Source organism: Balaenoptera acutorostrata, chromosome 3 (assembly GCF_949987535.1).
Source record: "Balaenoptera acutorostrata chromosome 3, mBalAcu1.1, whole genome shotgun sequence".
Taxonomy (NCBI): Eukaryota; Metazoa; Chordata; class Mammalia; order Artiodactyla; family Balaenopteridae; genus Balaenoptera; species Balaenoptera acutorostrata.
In genome coordinates this window covers 132192094-132209881 of record NC_080066.1, presented here as the reverse complement: position 1 = coordinate 132209881, position 17788 = coordinate 132192094, and the positions used below count along the sequence as shown (strand labels likewise).

At 37.8% G+C, this 17788-nt stretch overlaps 1 protein-coding gene across 3 annotated transcripts in view; it reads right to left on the bottom strand.

Moving 5' to 3' along the window:
• Positions 1–7699: 7699 nt before the first annotated feature.
• FRMD6 (FERM domain containing 6) overlaps positions 7700–17788 on the bottom strand; it is an 84709-nt gene continuing 74620 nt past the window's right edge. For all 3 annotated transcript variants that reach the window (XM_057543192.1, XM_057543194.1, XM_057543193.1), the window contains exon 14: positions 7700–10678. In XM_057543192.1, coding sequence (XP_057399175.1) covers positions 10394–10678 — 285 coding nt within the window. In that variant the 3' untranslated portion in view covers positions 7700–10393. The remainder of the gene's footprint in view (positions 10679–17788) is intronic.

Genomic DNA, 17788 nt, shown 5'->3' with positions numbered 1-17788 from the left:
AGTTATGTCACATTTTTGGTTAAATCAATATTATACAGTGTTTACTTTATGCTTATGCAAGTGTTAATTGTTAAGCCAGTTGTAGAATATTATGATGATATATTTTTCTTCAATATTTTTTTCTCAGAGTTAATTTCCTTTTTGTTTGCTCAGTTATTCTATATGTGTATCAAATTTTCCCACATTCCTCACAGAACTATGAAGTCCCTCTCAATATCCTGTTCTACTTGGTCAAATACATTGAGTGAGCCATCAGTTTTATTTTCCCTCTGGAGACGCCTCTCCTAAAACCCTCCATTTTCCTGTTTCTACATGGACTGCCTGCTCCCTGAGTCTGCTGTATGGCTGACAACCTATGCCTTCCCTTTGCTTCTCTCCTGTGCTGGGTCCCATGTTTCCTGGATCTCACATCTATCTTCCTCTTAATTGACTCACTCCCCCATCCTGTGGGAGCACATCCTTCAGAAGCTTTCTGAGTATGAAAATATGGGAGATAAACTTTAAAAGACTTTAATGTCTTTATTGTACTTTCATACTTGATTAATTTATTCTACAATTCTAGGTTGAAAAACATTTCCCTCAATTTTTAAAGTATTGTTCATTGTCTTCCAGTTTCCTGTGGTACTGTTGAAAACACTAATTCCATTTGTGCCCTGATTCTTATATATGACTATTTTCTTTTTCTCTTTGTTCTCTCCTTCCCCCTTTCTCCCTCCCTCCCTTCCTTCCTTCCATCCATCTTTCTTTCCATCCTTCTTCTAAAAAAAATCTATAATGTGTGGGGGCAGAGAGTATATGGGAAATCTCTGTACCTTCCCCGTAATTTTTCTGTTAACCTAAAACTGCCCCTCCCCACTCCCCAAATAAAGTCTTAAAAAAAACTCAACCAGGGGTTAGGCAGGGAATATATGGATGCTTTTAGGATCTTTTCTTTATCCCTAGTTTTTAAAATGTTATGATGATATGTTCCTGGATTGGTCTTTATTACTTATTTTATGGGCATTCTTTGTATTTTTTCAGTTTGGAAATGCATATCTTTCCGTTCTGAAAATTTTTCTTGTAAGTTTTCCCTTCATTTCATGTATGTACATAAGCTATCTATTGGTATGTATGCATGTATGTTAACGTCTACCATTGCTGTTTTTGTTCTGCATTCTGAGAAATTTACGTTATCTTCCAACTCCCCCATTGGAACATATTTATTTTGGCTATCATATTTTGAAGAGCTCTTGTAATTCTCTACATCTCTATCCATATAGCAGTCTTCTCCAATTGTCTGAGTGCACTATTTTCTATCTCTCTGAGAATATTAACAATAGGTTGTTTTTTTCCAAAGTTATTTTTTACTCCCTGCGATATCTGTTTGTTTTTTCTAAGAAGAATATGGACTTAAAACAAACAAAAGAAGGTAAGTCCCCTTTCCTACCTTGCCTTTAATCACTCTCCTCTTCAGAGTTACCCATAGTTTAGTTTGTTAGATGTCCTTCAAGGTCATTTTTCATGCACTTACTTACATTTAAACATACACATATAATTATATACCTTGTTTTTTTCGTGCTACACTAATGTGCTGCATTGTGCCTTTGTTTTCGTACTTAACAGCATATGCTGAAGATCTTTTAATGTCTGTATATCTAAACTACTTATTATTTTAAACTGCTGCATACTATGCCAAAATAAGATTGTGCCAGTATTTACTTAATATTTAGATCATATTACATGTTTCTCTTTTCAAATCAATACTCGTCTTATTTTAAAATATGTTTTTATTTCTGAAGGATAAGCATCTAGAAATAAATGGCTGGGTTGTAAGTCAGCTTTATTCAAAATTGTCCTATAATGCTAGTTTATACTCCTGTAAAAAATTATGAAAGAATCTATTTCTTCACAGTTGTACAAACACTGGATATCATCAATTGTTTTATTTTTTGCCGATTTGGTTGGCCAATTTGCCAATAGGCAAAAAAAAAATCTTAATGGTATATTAATTTTGGTTTACTTTGTTACTGGTGAAGTTGAACAGCTTTTCATGTATTAGCTGTTTTTTAAAATTTCTCCTTCTGTGAATTGCCCAATAATATCTTCCCCCATATTTCTACTGTGTTGTTTGTATTTTTCTTATTGATTTATAGAAGCTCTTATATACTATAGATACCAATTATTTGTTTGTTTTAAAAGTTGCAGATATTTTCTCCCTGTGTGTCTCCTACCTTTAGGTGACATCTATTTTTAGACAGTATACAGGAAAGTTTAAAAAAATTTTTTGTACTCAAATTTATCAACTTTTTTTTTGTGACTTGTGACTACAGTGTTTACTTTAGGAAATGCTTCCCCCACCCCAAGTTTATAAATACATTTTTCTCCACTGCCCTCTACTTTTATAGTTAAATTTTTTAATGTTTAGCTCTTTAATTAACTTATTTTTGTGAATAATACAAAGTTGATTCTAATTTTATTTTTCAAAAGAAACAAGCTAATTTTTCTTGCACTAACTGCTGAATAATCCACTCTTCCCCCTATGATTTGAGATGCCACCTATTTCATATACTATGTTGGTCCATTTCTGGCCTCTTTGTCTATTACACTGTTGTAGATCAGGACTGGCAAACCACAGCCTGTGGGCTAAATCCAGCCTGCTGCCTGTTTTGTAAATTAAGTTTTACTGGAACACAGCCACACTCATTTGTTTACATATTGTCCATGGCTGCTTTCACACTACAATGGCAGAGTTGAGAAGCTGCAACACAGACCATATGGCCCACAAAGCCTAAAGTATTTATTTGGCTCTTTACAGAAAAAAGTTGCCAATCCTTGCATCAGCATTATCAATAACAGGACTTCTATAGTGTGTTTTGCAGCTGGAAAAGTAAATATGATCTTGCTGGGTCTATATTTCAAAAAATTCTACACTATTCCTTGTAAATGTCTTTGGGTGAATTTTACATTTAATTGATTGTTGATATGGTTGGGTTTAAATGTACCAGCTTTCTATTTGTTTTTTACTTGTCCTACTACTTCTTTGTCCCTTTTATCCTATTTGTCTGCCTTCTTTTGGGTTTAGTAATTTTTATTATTCTATTTTATCTCTCATGCTTTTATTTTAGTGGTTGCTTTAGAGTTTATAGGATATGCCTTTAGGCTATCATAATCCATCTTTAAATAATATTATACCACTTCAAATATAGTATAAGAAACTTACGACAGTATACTTTCATTCTTCTTTCCTGGTCTTTTTGCTATTATGATCATACAATTTACCTTTTACATATGTTATAAACCCCATAACACATTGTTTTTAATTTTGCCTTAAATGGTCAATTATTTTTAAAATTTTCAATTAGCAATTATTTTCAATTATCTTTTTAGATCTAAAATATGAAAAAAAATTGTGTTTTATATTTACCCATATACTTCCCATTTCTGGGGCTCTTCAGTGCCTGAAAGCCTTCCGTTAACATTTCTTGTGCAGATCTGCTGGTGTTGAATTCTTTCAGCTACTGTAAGCCTGAAAAAATTTTAATTTCATCTTTGTTTTTGAAAGAGACTTTTGCTGGGTACAAAATTCTAACTTAACAATACTTTTCTTTCAAAATTGAAAAAGGCTTACTTTTTACACTTTGTTAGGCAGGACCAGAACAACCTTTAGTCTTGGAAAATACGCTTCTGAGTACTTTACGAGATGCCCCATGTATCACAAGGTTTTTTTCACTCTCGCTGGTGGGAACACAAACTATTTCTGGCCCTATGTAAGCTCCGGGGATGGTTTTGCCCCTTTTTCGTGGTTCTCTTCCCAACCCCAGGTGCTTTCCTCAGATGTACATGCTGATTAAGTGTTCAGCTGAAAACCTGAGGGGAACCTTCTGTAGATCTCCAGAGCACGCTCTCTCCTTCTCCCCACCCCCTGCTCTGTGCAGCTCTCTCTGCTCTGGTACTGTCCCTTGAACTCTAGTTACCTTGGCATCCCCAAATTCTCCACTCTGCCTTCTCAGGGAGACCACTCCTTCCTCCTTTTGGCCTGGAAACGCTCTCCAGGCAGTAAGCTGGGGCAGTGATAAGGCTCATCTATTTCTCTCCTTTTGGGGCTTACACTACCGCATTACCTGTTGTTGAATGTATAAAAAACATTTTCATGCATTTTTTTGGGTTTTTAGCTGTTTAAGGTGAGAGGGTAAAACTGGTTCCGATTACCCCCTCATGGTTAAAATGTTTCATTTGGGATTTTGATTGGAACTGATGGGAAAAATTGACACACTATTGAATCTTTCCTTTCAGGAACATGGTATATTTATTTAGGCCTTCTTTTAATTTCTCCAGTGGATTTTATGGTCTTCCACACTTCTATTGATGTTGCATTTAAAGGCCCCAGTATAGGCTCCTTATATTCTCTCTTATAGCACCTTATTTATACCCTGTAGCAAATCAGGGATAGAATCTAAGACCCTGGGGCTTCTGCTTTGCTGGGAAGCTCTTACACCGATCCACTTCCTCCCATCCCTGTAGATCAGAAGGAGAGGGCCTCTGACTTGATCTTAGGTGTTGGCTTCATTCCAGCTGACTCTTTCATGATGGCAGAGCAGGGTTGAGCAGCTCTGAACTAGGGCCTGGGGTGTGCATGAGAAAACACTAGAAGCACCCTTCGTGGAACCCCAAGGTAGAAACTAGCTTAAAGCTGCTTCATTTTGGCATGGTTTGCCTGAAGCTTTGTTTCCACGTTTATGTATAGCTGGGTATGAATGTACTCTGAGAAGAACCTGAAGACTTAACTATTGGTCTACTGGGGGGGGGGGGGTGGGCGCTATCATCTCCATGTGGTTGTGGGGTCACTCCATCTACCTTATTTATACTCTGGGCCCCTTCTTTGATAGATGATTACTAATGCACAGAAAAAAAATCATCTCTAATAATCTCTCTGGGATAAACAGGCATTTGTGGGCTAGTTAGGGAAGTTTGGGATGTGTATTCTAAATATTAAACAACCAATTTAGGAGCAAACTTGGAACATAATTCCTTCCTAAGCTGGGAGAAATCTACCTCTTGCCATAATGACAGTAATAAATTGAAGAGACCTTAACTGACTACAGTTGACACCAGATGGGTAAGCGCCCATCCTAAGTAATGAGTTGGTTAATTATACCAGTGCCATGTTTATAGACCTTCGATTAATCTCTTGAGAGTATATAACTCCGTCACCTACAATGGCTCATAGCATCTAAGCAGGACTTTTCAGAGCTCAGGCTCCTCCATTAAGTCAAAACGTATGTCTTAAGAATCAAAGGGTTGGGTGGAATTTAGCTTACTGTTTTCATTACACCTCTGTGTGGGGATCAGCTTGTATAAAGCATCAGAGAAATGAGGAGGCAAATCAAACAGCGACAGGAAGGAGATTTTAAAATATTACTGGTACTCACATAACCGCCACCCTCATACTTAGCCAGACTTGGTCATATTTATGTAACACCCAGGTCTCTAGTATGTGGGTGCATTCAGACTTTCTGAAAGTGAGTTCAGTGCCTCACTCTCTGACAGCTATGTTGGCGAAAAGAAAACAATGCCACTCTCACAAAATGCAATACACCTGGACACTCTGGAGACCCAACCCATCCCATGTGTGGATCACTCTAGTTCAGGAGCAGATAACTGGTCCATATTGCTTGGGCTCACCTATAGACCACTAGGTTATAACCCTGATGCACATAAGCATCACTTGCAGAACTTTCACTAGCACCATGCCTACCGCAGACCAAATAGATCAGCAGCTCCGGTCTGGGCCCCAGGCATTGTTCTCTAGGTCATTCTAATGTGCAGCCAGGGCTGAGAACCACTGCTGGAGACTAGAGTAGTTGAAGCCATTGTGCCAATTTTCAAAGTATTCATGCAGAGTATATTTTAATTCATAATATAAAGCAGTAATGAACTCTTTAGTTCTCTCAAGATTATTGCCAAGTATGGCAAAATTGCCTATTTTTCCAGTTTTTAGCTTTGGAGGTGACAACGGTGTGTGTGTGTGTATGTCTGTGAGACAATCCTGCTATTCTGCTTCCTACACAGCTTTTGCATCTTTTCCTTTTCCTCCCTGCTGTCTCATCCTTAGTTCAAATCGTCATCTCTCTCGTCTTGCTGCTCCCTCCCCACCCCTACCTGCACTGTTCCCATTATTTCTCTCAAACTCCAAACACATCTTTCTTATAACCCTCTTCAATGGCTCCCTGCTGTCCAGACACTCAGTGTCTTCACCTGGGCATCCAAAGCCTCTCCTGAGTAGGCTGGGGGGATCATTACTTGAACCAAAGGGTCCCTCGCAGGTCCTGAATGAGCACGGTTGTCAGCAGCTTCTAAGCCCCTGCCTGGACAGCTTGTACCTCAGCCATCCTGCCAGAAGTCCCCATTCAAGGCTCTTCTGAACAAAACCTTCTCTGATCTTGCCACCTCCCACTCCCAGCTCCTAGGTCTTCACTGCCTATGTCAAGGCAACATCTGATTACGCCTTGTGTGTGTCTGGCAGATAGTGGGTGTTCCAAAAAAAATAGTGTGTGAACAAATAAACTCCATTTATCACAGTATCAAAATTGTAAGTTTGTCTTTCCTATTAGATACTGAGCTTTCTCTGAGAACACTGGGTAACATGGTGTATGTAGTAGAAAAAGCAAAACTTTTAGAGACGAATTTATGTTGAAAACTCTGCTCTATCACTTACTAGTGACAGGATCTTGGGCAAATTGAACTGCTTCCTCAGCTGCAAAATGAGGGTGACGACACCTTGAAGGGCTGTGAGGATTAGCCGTGACTTGTATGGTACCAGACACATAGTAGGTGCCCATATATTTCCTCCCCTTGCCTCCAACTGACACAACTTACCAGATACTCTGCAAAATTCATGAACAACACCATGCTAGAAAGCGTTTGCTTTGTATCTTATGCTTCCAAATGACCAAATGACTCAATTCTATTAAAGTTAAATGTTTGTTAGAAGACTTGAGAACCTCTTCTCTCCCACCCTAGTCATCAGGGGCATATTACACCCATTACCTTATTTAATCCCCAACAGTCCTTTGAAATATTCCTGTTTTACAGCCGAGAAAGCTGGAGCAAAGACAAGACAATGGATTCCCCTTTAGGAGCAGAGCTGGGCTTTTCAGAATCCTGACTGTTGACTCTAAGTTCTGGGCTCTATACTTTATGCCATGTTGCTCTCACATGTGGTCTTGCGAATGCATGCTTTTAAATGCAATCACTCATTTTTCTGAAATTAGAACCAATATTCCAATAATGTCTGTTGAATGGGTAAAAGTTAAAGTAGCTATTTTAATTTAAAAAATGAAAAATACTATTATATTTTAAGAAGGAGAGTCCTTTCAGCCCCACACTTTGGGACTGAATAGTGGCTGACTGCCACACCCTCTCAGACTGAGCCTCTTGGAGCCTTGGTTCCTTCATCCCTAAGTTGAGAAGAATAATAGTACCTGCTTTATGGGAATACAAGGATTCAATGAGTTAACACATGAGCTTCTATCACACGTGGAGCAGGATGGGGCACATGGCAGGGCTCAGCATCAGCTATTAGCGTCATCTCCACAAGGGCCATTTTGCTCAGAATTCTACCAGGTTGTCCTTTAATGTGCTCTGTTATAGGAAAGAAGAACAAAAAGAGAACATTCACTCTTGCATAACTGAGAACTCAATTTAAAAAAGGCACTTCAAAGACAAATAAAAAGTAACTTTATTGACTGCTAATCTTACCATGAAATTCCTATAAGAATAATTACAAAATAATGCAGTTCTTTTTTTTTCACACACTTTTGGTATCATCTTGATATGATGATCCTTTCACAGAAAGGATTATTTACAGTTAATGTAGATATAAAGTTCATTGTTGCAAATACAAATGTAGATGTATAGAGGCAATATATACCAAATTGGTATACTGACTAGCAATGGATATTAACAAATGCAGAATAAATAACAGCTTTATACTTCTCCTTTTTTATTTTTAAAACAATTTCCAAATACAAAAATGTAGATACTCAAAATAGATTTTCACATACATATATATAATTCTGCTGCAAACAGTGGATCAAAAAGCAAAAATGTCCTTAGCACGTTTCATTTTTGAAAACCCACGAGACTGTTCATAAATGCAATTAGAAAGAGGGTGTGCAAAACCACCAACGATGCTGGAAAAACCCTAAAGACCTGATTCTGTTTGAAGTAGAGAGAAAATAAAGTATAAAGCACTATGTACTTAATTAAATATGTTTTTTTCTTAATGTTTAAACAAGAAACGCTAGGAGCTAAGGAAATGTACCACATTATGAGCTGGGCTCTTTAGAGTCAAACTTCAAGGATTTGTCTCTTAAGCATCTGTAAGAAATGGTGGATTATTTAATGACATAAGTAAAATAGTCATTAGATGATCCTTTCATACTTTCATCCTTTTATACAAAGATTGAGATACTTTTATACATTCTGATACCTGAAACTTTGGTTCTTTCAAACATTTTATAAAAGCAAAATCATTTCATGACTACAGAATGTCATAGAATTTTTTTCCTTTTAAAGTGTCAAGTTAGGCCAATTTGACCAGGCTTGTGTGTACACACTGCCCTGTCACGTCCACGGTGGGGCATGCGCGGGACAGTACAGGTGGAGTTTGTTCTCGTTCTCCATGTGTTTATAATACTGACTCCCATCCATGGGAAACACTGCAGGTGCTGCCGTACCCTAAGTCTATTTCTTTGTTACCTGAAAACTTAATTTTGTATAAAAATATGACCATTTCTTTAGAAAATAATATAGTTTTTTTAATAAAACCTGGTAGGTAGAAAAAATGGTATATCAAAATATGGTAAACAAATGTTGTAAAATATGAAATCATTAAAAACATCTCATAGAAAGACATTGTGCTAAAGTACTTTCCTGAAGTGTGAACAACACTGTTACTGTACATCTAAAGGTTACTAAGTTCAATCTCCTGACTTGGTTTCATCATATATCCTAACAGCAGTGGCAGTAACTGTCTTAAAAACAGTTCTTTCTCAAACACTAACATTTTCTGTATACTTCAAAATTAACGAAAAAGACATCTTCTGGATCGGTGGTTTTCAATCCTGTTACATACTAGCTCCATCTGGAAACTTTAAAAGAAAAGGCAATTCCACCTGAGTCTCACTGCAAGAGACCGATATAATTCATCCAAGGTGGGACCCAGACATTGTTATTTTTTTAAAGCTCCCCAGATAATTCTATGATGCAACCAGGGTTGAGAACTATGGCAAAAGACACATGAGAAAACAGTCGTTCTTAACTCTATCTATCAACTGATTGTCTGTAGGCATCATTCATTTGATGACGTATCCTCAGTACCAAACAAGAAAGACCATGTATACGAGATAGTCATGGGAGCCAAAATGAAAAGTTAGTAAGCTTTAAATACATATAAACACACACAGTCTCATATATACATATGTATAACATGTACGTATAGTTAGGGTATTTTGGTTAAGCAGAAACCAGCATGAACATACTTTGCTCTTGATTAAAAAAAAAAAATCCACCAAATACAGACATATTTTAAGACATTTCCATAGTTTTAACAGAAACTGGTTTTGGAAACTCCACAAAATTCATTATGGCATGAACACAACCGATCCGTTACTTGGACAAGGGGCTCAGCTGAGTCCTAGAGCTTTCTGGAAGAGCAGGAGGATGACGTGGCACTGACCAGGTGTGAAGGAGTCACAAGGCATTGCAGCATGCACGGTCTTTTGGTTATTGCTTGACTCACATCTTCTTGGCCCTGGGCTGCCCTTCTGGTGGAGGCATCTTTGGCATGCTGGATTTTGACTGCTTCGTTCGTGTTCACTTTCGTACAGCCCCAGTGGGGTGGCAATGGCTATGAGTAGGTGACGGTCTCTCTATTAAAAAATGAGAGCCTCTTCTCTCTCTCTTCCCTCCAACCACCGGCATTTCATGAGGGAGTGGTAAAAAAAAAAAAAAATGTACAAAGCAAACAAAGGAACCCAACAACATCTTTCACATGATAAAAAAAAAAAAGTGTTGTTACATGTAACTGAACTGGGAAACAAAACAATGAACAAACACACCACAGTTGGATATTCTGAAGGCTTGGTAACCAGTAAAGCACATTTCCTTCCAAAGGATCAGTGAACTTCTGGGCACTTGTCTTGGTATACATTCTCTGTAGTCCTTTTACTTCTGTGTAATACTTAAAGTGCAACTGTCCCTCAGCTTTTATTTCTGTCGCAAATATTATAAAGAAAGAGCTATGTTTGGGGTGAAGAAAATATGGCATAAGTAATAGGTAAAGAAAGAACTCATGGCTTTCACAGCCTCTAGCGAACAGCAGGCTGTCTGTACAGCTGCACATAGACGTCCTTTATACAACAAACTCTGGAACTTCATCATGGGTGAGATCCAGAGAAAAGTATTTGCTGGTTCTTTTGACTGGAAAAGCATCTTGGATGTTGACACACTGCTGAGCCAAGCAGCTGCTGCAATAGAGGCCTTCCTCATCCAGTTCATGGCCGCACCCAAAGGTATAACTCTGAGCAGTGTCCTGACACAGCCCCGCAATGCGCAAAAAGTCTTTCTGATACAGTCTGATGTCATCGAGGCTCAAGCTATGTCGATCGGTGGAGGTCTTTGGTTTTCGACATATAGTCTACAAGACAAGAGAAGGTTGAAACAACTTTAAGAGTACAGACTAAAGCGAAAGTTTAGCACCATTTGCCTTGTACAGAGAGAAGCTGCAAAATCATAAAAGGTTAAGGAATCCTTATATGTTAGGAAGTGGTTTCCAATCTGTGGTTTGTGGGCCCTGAGGCCCTGTGGGGCAAAACGCCAATCCCACCACCACCAATAATAGCAGCTAGCTTTTACTCAGCCCTTACTATGTGCTAGACCCTAGAACTCATTTAATCTTCCCATCAGTCTGTGAGCCAGGTGCTATTATTCTCCCCACTCTACAGATGAATAACCCAAGGCACAGAGAAGTCAGTGCAATGTGAATCCAACTGTCTCTAGCATCTCAGAAGCCAAGCAGTTATCTTAAAATAAGGTTGCAGAGGTAAAGATACTGTTTCTCAGTCTTTCCATGAGGATATGGCAATTCAGCACAGCAACACTCTCATGCTGAGGTCTGTTAATTCTTTTAATAAGAAATGGGAAAACAAACCAATTATTACTCAAGAAACAAGAGTTTAAAAAACTATTTTTTCAATAGCCAGAATTCTTGGGTAGAAAAATAACATGAAGTGCTCTTGGTATAGCAAATGTTGGGAGACAGCCCCAGGACAAAGAGGTGGCTCCCGAACACTGCAAGAGGTCACACTCTGACAAATGCTCCACTACCTGCTCCAGCAGGTAGCAGAGTTTTAGAACTCATTATCTCAAGAGGTGGTTCCAGCTGAAAATATAAGTAGGTTAAAAAATGGTTCCAGACGGAAACAGTCAGCTCTACCCACCACCAGAGCCTCCCATCAAGCCTCTTAGATAGCCTCAACCACCAGAGGGCAGACAGCAGAAGCAAGAAAAACTACAATCCTGCAGCCTGTGGAACAAAAACCACATTTACAGAAAGATAGATAAGATGAAAAGGCAGAGGGCTATATACCAGATGAAGGAACAAGAAAAAACCTCAGAAAAACAACTAAATGAAGTGGAGATAGGCAATCTTCCAGAAAAAAGAATTCAGAATAATGATAGTGAAGATGATCCAGGACCTCGGAATAAGAATGGAGGCAACGATTGAGAAGATGCAAGAAATGATTAACAAAGACCTAGAAGAATTAAAGAACAAACAAACAGAGATGACCAATACAATAACTGAAATGAAAACTACACTAGAAGGAATCAATAGCAGAATAACTGAGGCAGAAGAACGGATAAGTGACCTGGAAGACAGAATGGTGGAATTCACTGCTGCGGAACAGACTAAAGAAAAAAGAATGAAGAGAAATGAAGACAGCCTAAGAGACCTCTGGGACAACATTAAACGCAACAACATTTGCATTATAGGGGTCCCAGAAGGAGAAGAGAGAGAGAAAGGACCAGAGAAAATATTTGAAGAGATTATAGTCGAAAACTTCCCTAACATGAGAAAGGAAATAGCTACCCAAGTCCAGGAAGCGCAGAGAGTCCCATACAGGATAAACCCAAGGAGAAACACGCCGAGACACATAGTAATCAAAGTGGCAAAAATTAAAGACAAAGAAAAATTATTGAAAGCAGCAAGGGAAAAAAGACAAATAACATACAAGGGAACTCCCATAAGGTTAACAGCTGATTTCTCAGCAGAAACTCTAAAAGCCAGAAGGTAGTGGCATGATATACTTAAAGTGATGAAAGGGAAGAACCTACAACCAAGATTACTCTACCCGGCAAGGATCTCATTTAGATTTGATGGACAAATCAAAAGCTTTACAGACAAGCAAAAGCTAAGAGAATTCAGCACCACCAAACCAGCTCTACAACAAATGCTAAAGGAACTTCTCTAAGTGGGAAACACAAGAGAAGAAAAGGACCTATAAAAACAAACCCAAAACAATTAAGAAAATGGTCATAGGAACATACATATTGATAATTACCTTAAACGTGAATGGATTAAATGCTCCAACCAAAAGACACAGGCTTGCTGAATGGATACAAAAACAAGACCCATATATATGCTGTCTGCAAGAGACCCACTTCAGACCTAGGGACACATACAGACTGAAAGTGAGGGGATGGAAAAAGATATTCCATGCAAATGGAAATCAAAAGAAAGCTGGAGTAGCTATACTCATATCAGATAAAATAGACTTTAAAATAAAGAATGTTACAAGAGACAAGGAAGGACACTACATAATGATCAAGGGATCAATCCAGAAGAAGATATAACAATTATAAATATATATGCACCCAACATAGGAGCACCTCAATACATAAGGCAACTGCTAACAGATATAAAAGAGGAAATTGACAGTAATACAATAATAGTAGGGGACTTTAACACCTCACTTACACCAATGGACAGATCATCCAAAATGAAAATAAATAAGGAAACAGAAGCTTTAAATGACACAATAGACCAGATAGATTTAATTGATATTTATAGGACATTCCATCCAAAAACAGCACATTACACGTTCTTCTCAAGTGCGCATGGAACATTCGCCAGGATAGATCACATCTTGGGTCACAAATCAAGCCTCAGTAAATTTAAGAAAATTGAAATCATATCAAGCATCTTTTCTGACCACAACGCTATGAAATTAGAAATGAATTACAGGGAAAAAAACGTGAAAAACACAAACACACGGAGGCTAAACAATACGTTACTAAATAACCAAGAGATCACTGAAGAAATCAAAAGGAAATCAAAAAATACCTAGAGACAAATGACAATGAAAACACGACGACCCAAAACCTATGGGATGCAGCAAAAGCAGTTCTACAAGAGAAGTTTATAGCTATACAAGCCTACCTAAAGAAACAAGAAAAATCTCAAGTAAACAATCTAACCTTACACCTAAAGAAACTAGAGAAAGAAGAACAAACAAACCCAAAGTTAGCAGAAGGAAAGAAATCATAAAAACCAGAGTGGAAATAAATGAAATAGAAACAAAGAAAACAATAGCAAAGATCAATAAAACTAAAAGCTGGTTCTTTGAGAAGATAAACAAAATTGATAAGCCATTAGCCAGACTCATCAAGGAAAAGAGGGAGAGGACTCAAATCAATAAAATCAGAAATGAAAAGGGAGAAGTTACAACAGACACCGCAGAAATACAAAAAGCATCCTAAGAGACTACTACAAGCAACTTTATACCAATAAAATGGACAACCTGGAAGAAATGGACAAATTCTTAGAAAGGTATAACCTTCCAAGACTGAACCAGGAAGAAACAGAAAATATGAACAGACCAATCACAAGTAATGAAATTAAAACTGTGATTAAAAATCTTCCAACAAACAAAAGTCCAGGACCAGATGGCTTCACAGGTGAATTCTATCAAACATTTAGAGAAGAGCTAACACCTATCCTTCTCAAACTCTTCCAAAAAATTGCAGAGGAAGGAACACTCCCAAACTCATTCTATGAGGCCACCATCACCCTGATACCAAAACCAGACAAAGACACTACAAAAAAAGAAAATTACAGACCAATATCACTGATGAATATAGATGCAAAAATCCTCAACAAAATACTAGCAAACAGAATCCAACAACACATTAAAAGGATCATACACCACGATCAAGTGGGATTTATCCCAGGGATGCAAGGATTCTTCAATATATGCAAATCAATCAATGTGATACACCATATTAACAAATTGAAGAATAAAAACCATATGATTATCTCAATAGATGCAGAAAAAGCTTTTGACAAAATTCAACACCCATTTATGATAAAAACTCTCCAGAAAGTGGGCATAGAGGGAACCTACCTCAACATAATAAAGGCCATATATGACAAACCCACAGGAAACATCATTCTCAATGGTGAAAAACTGAAAGCATTTCCTCTAAGATCAGGAACGAGACAAGGATGTCCACTCTCACCACTATTATTCTACATAGTTCTGGAAGTCCTAGCCACGGCAATCAGAGAAGAAAAAGAATTAAAAGGAACACAAATTGGAAAAGAAGAAGTAAAACTGTCACTCTTTGCAGATGACATGATACTATACATAGAGAATCCTAAAACTGCCAGCAGAAAACTGCTAGAGCTAATTAATGAATATGGTAAAGTTGCAGGATACAAAATTAATGCACAGAAATCTCTTGCATTCCTGTACACTAATGATGAAAAATCTGAAAGAGAAATTATGGAAACACTCCCATTTACCATTGCAACAAAAAGAATAAAATACCTAGGAATAAACCTACCTAGGGAGACAAAAGACCTGTATGCAGAAAACTATAAGACACTGATGAAAGAAATTAAAGATGATACCAACAGATGGAGAGATATACCATGGTCATGGATTGGAAGAATCAACATTGTGAAAATGACTATACTACCCCAAGCAATCTACAGATTCAATGCAATCCCTATCAACCAATGGCAAATTACCAATGGCATTTTTTACGGAATTAGAACAAATCATCTTAAAATTTGTATGGAGACACAAAAGACTCCGAATACCCAAAGCAGTCTTGAGGGGAAAAAACGGAGCTGGAGGAATCAGACTCCCTGACTTCAGACTATACTACAAAGCTACAGTAATCAAGACAATATGGTACTGGCTCAAAAACAGAAACATAGATCAATGGAACAAGATAGAAAGCCCAGAGATAAACCCACACACCTATGGTCAACTAATCTATGACAAAGGAGGCAAAGATATACAATGGAGAAAAGACAGTCTCTTCAATAAGTGGTGCTGGGAAAACTGGACAGCTACATGTAAAAGAATGAAATTAGAATACTCTCTAACACCGTACACAAAAATAAACTCAAAATGGATTAGAGACGTAAATGTAAGACTGGACACTATAAAACTCTTAGAGGAAAACATAGGAAGAACACTCTTTGACATAAATCACAGCAAGATCTTTTTTGATCCACCTCCTAGAGTAATGGAAATAAAAACAAAAATAAACACATGGGACCTAATGAAACTTCAGAGCTTTTGCACAGCAAAGGAAACCATAAACAAGACGAAAAGACAACCCTCAGAATGGGAGAAAATATTTGCAAACGAATCAACGGACAAAGGATTAATCTCCAAAATATATAAACAGCTCATTCAGCTCAATATTAAAGAAACAAACAACCCAATCCAAAAATGGGCAGAAGACCTAAATAGACATTTCTCCAAAGAAGACATACAGATGGCCAAGAAGCACATGAAAAGCTGCTCAACGTCACTAATTATTAGAGAAATGCAAATCAAAACTACAATGAGGTATCACCTCACACCAGTTAGAATGGGCATCATCAGACAATCTACAAACAACAAATGCTGGAGAGGGTGTGGAGAAAAGGGAACCCTCTTGCACAGTTGGTGGGAATGTAAATTGATACAGCCACTATGGAGAACAATATGGAGGTTCCTTAAAAAACTAAAAATAGAATTACCATATGACCCAGCAATCCCACTACTGGGCATATACCCAGAGAAAACCGTAATTCAAAAAGACACATGCACCCCAATGTTCATTGCAGCACTACTTACAATAGCCAGGTCATGGAAGCAACCTAAATGCCCATCGACAGATGAATGGATAAAGAAGATGTGGTACATATATACAATGGAATACTACTCAGCCATAAAAAGGAATGAAATTGAGTCATTTGTTGAGATGTGGATGGATCTAGAGACTGTTATACAGAGTGAAGTAAGTCAGAAAGAGAAAAACAAATATCGTATATTAACACATGTATGTGGAACCTAGAAAAATGGTACAGATGAGCTGGTTTGCAGGGCAGAAGTTGAGACACAGATGTAGAGAACAGACATATGGACACCAAGGGGGGAAAACTGCGGTGGGGTGGGGATGGTGGTGTGCTGAATTGGGCGATTGGGATTGACATGTATACACTGATGTGTATAAAATTGATGACTAATAAGAACCTGCAGTATAAAAAAAAAATGGTTCCAATAATTACATGAATGGAAGATCCTTAATGGTTACTTAATGAAACGAGGCATTACAGTTCTAATCTACTTTTGCGGCTGAAACCACAAAGGCCAGCCTTGTTAGAATAAGATATCACTTTTGCTGGAGGCAAAAGTACCAGGAAGAAAGGACAGAGCCTGAGCTCAACAACATTTTACTTGGAAGCGTCAGGTCTGAGAGCCTCCTGAAGACGACGATCCTTGTACTGACGTCTTCTGAGGCTCCACTGAAATTTCACATAGAATTCATCAGGTTGTCGCCACAAAGCATCAAGGCAGGCACACGAATGCTCTTCCCATCCGGTAGATGTGGAAGCTGATCCTTCGCGGTGCCCCACAAACGTTCATGTACAGTAAGAGCTAACGCTGACTGGCAGGGCTGGGGTGCAAACCCAGTCAGTTTGACCCTGGAGCTTGTAATCCTAATCATCATGCTACATGTACTGCAATAAATATCACTCATTGGAGTTTCCAGAAGAATGTTTAATAAAATGTCACATTCACATTATGGTTACTTAAATGGAAAAGAAAAAAAGGACAAATGAGAAAAAAGGGAAGAAAGAGAGAAAAATATAGGAGGCAAAGATTGCCAGAACGCAAGAGAAAGAAAGAAAAGAGGAACACACGTAGAAGGAAAAAAACAAAAGAGACAGAGAACACCCAAGTGCTTCCCTGGAGACAGAGGTGAGTATCAGCAGTAGATTATATCTAAATGCTGCAATGGTGCATTTTAATTTATCTATATCCTCTGATAGTTTAATAGTCTAACCAGTGATCATGGGTTATCAAATGCTCTAGCTTAGCATAGTTTGAAAATTCAATCTGAACGGAATAATTAGAGTGTGGAAACATTTCTACCACAACACACCTGATGAGAAAATCACTCTCCCAGTTATTGAGATCAACACACACATACACACACCAGAATTAACCTGAAGCCTGAAGACTAGAGGCTTCCCACCCACATAAAGTATGAACCAAAGTACATAGTTTATCCAAATAAAAACCCAACTCAAAGATAAACAGAACTAGAAAATAAATGGACATAAATTCAGACTAAAATTAGAATGTATGTATCTACTAGGAATCATTTCATTAAGGTTTTAAATTTCTGATCATTTATGTAATTATAAATGTAAGTTCCTATTTAAAATTTTCTATAACTT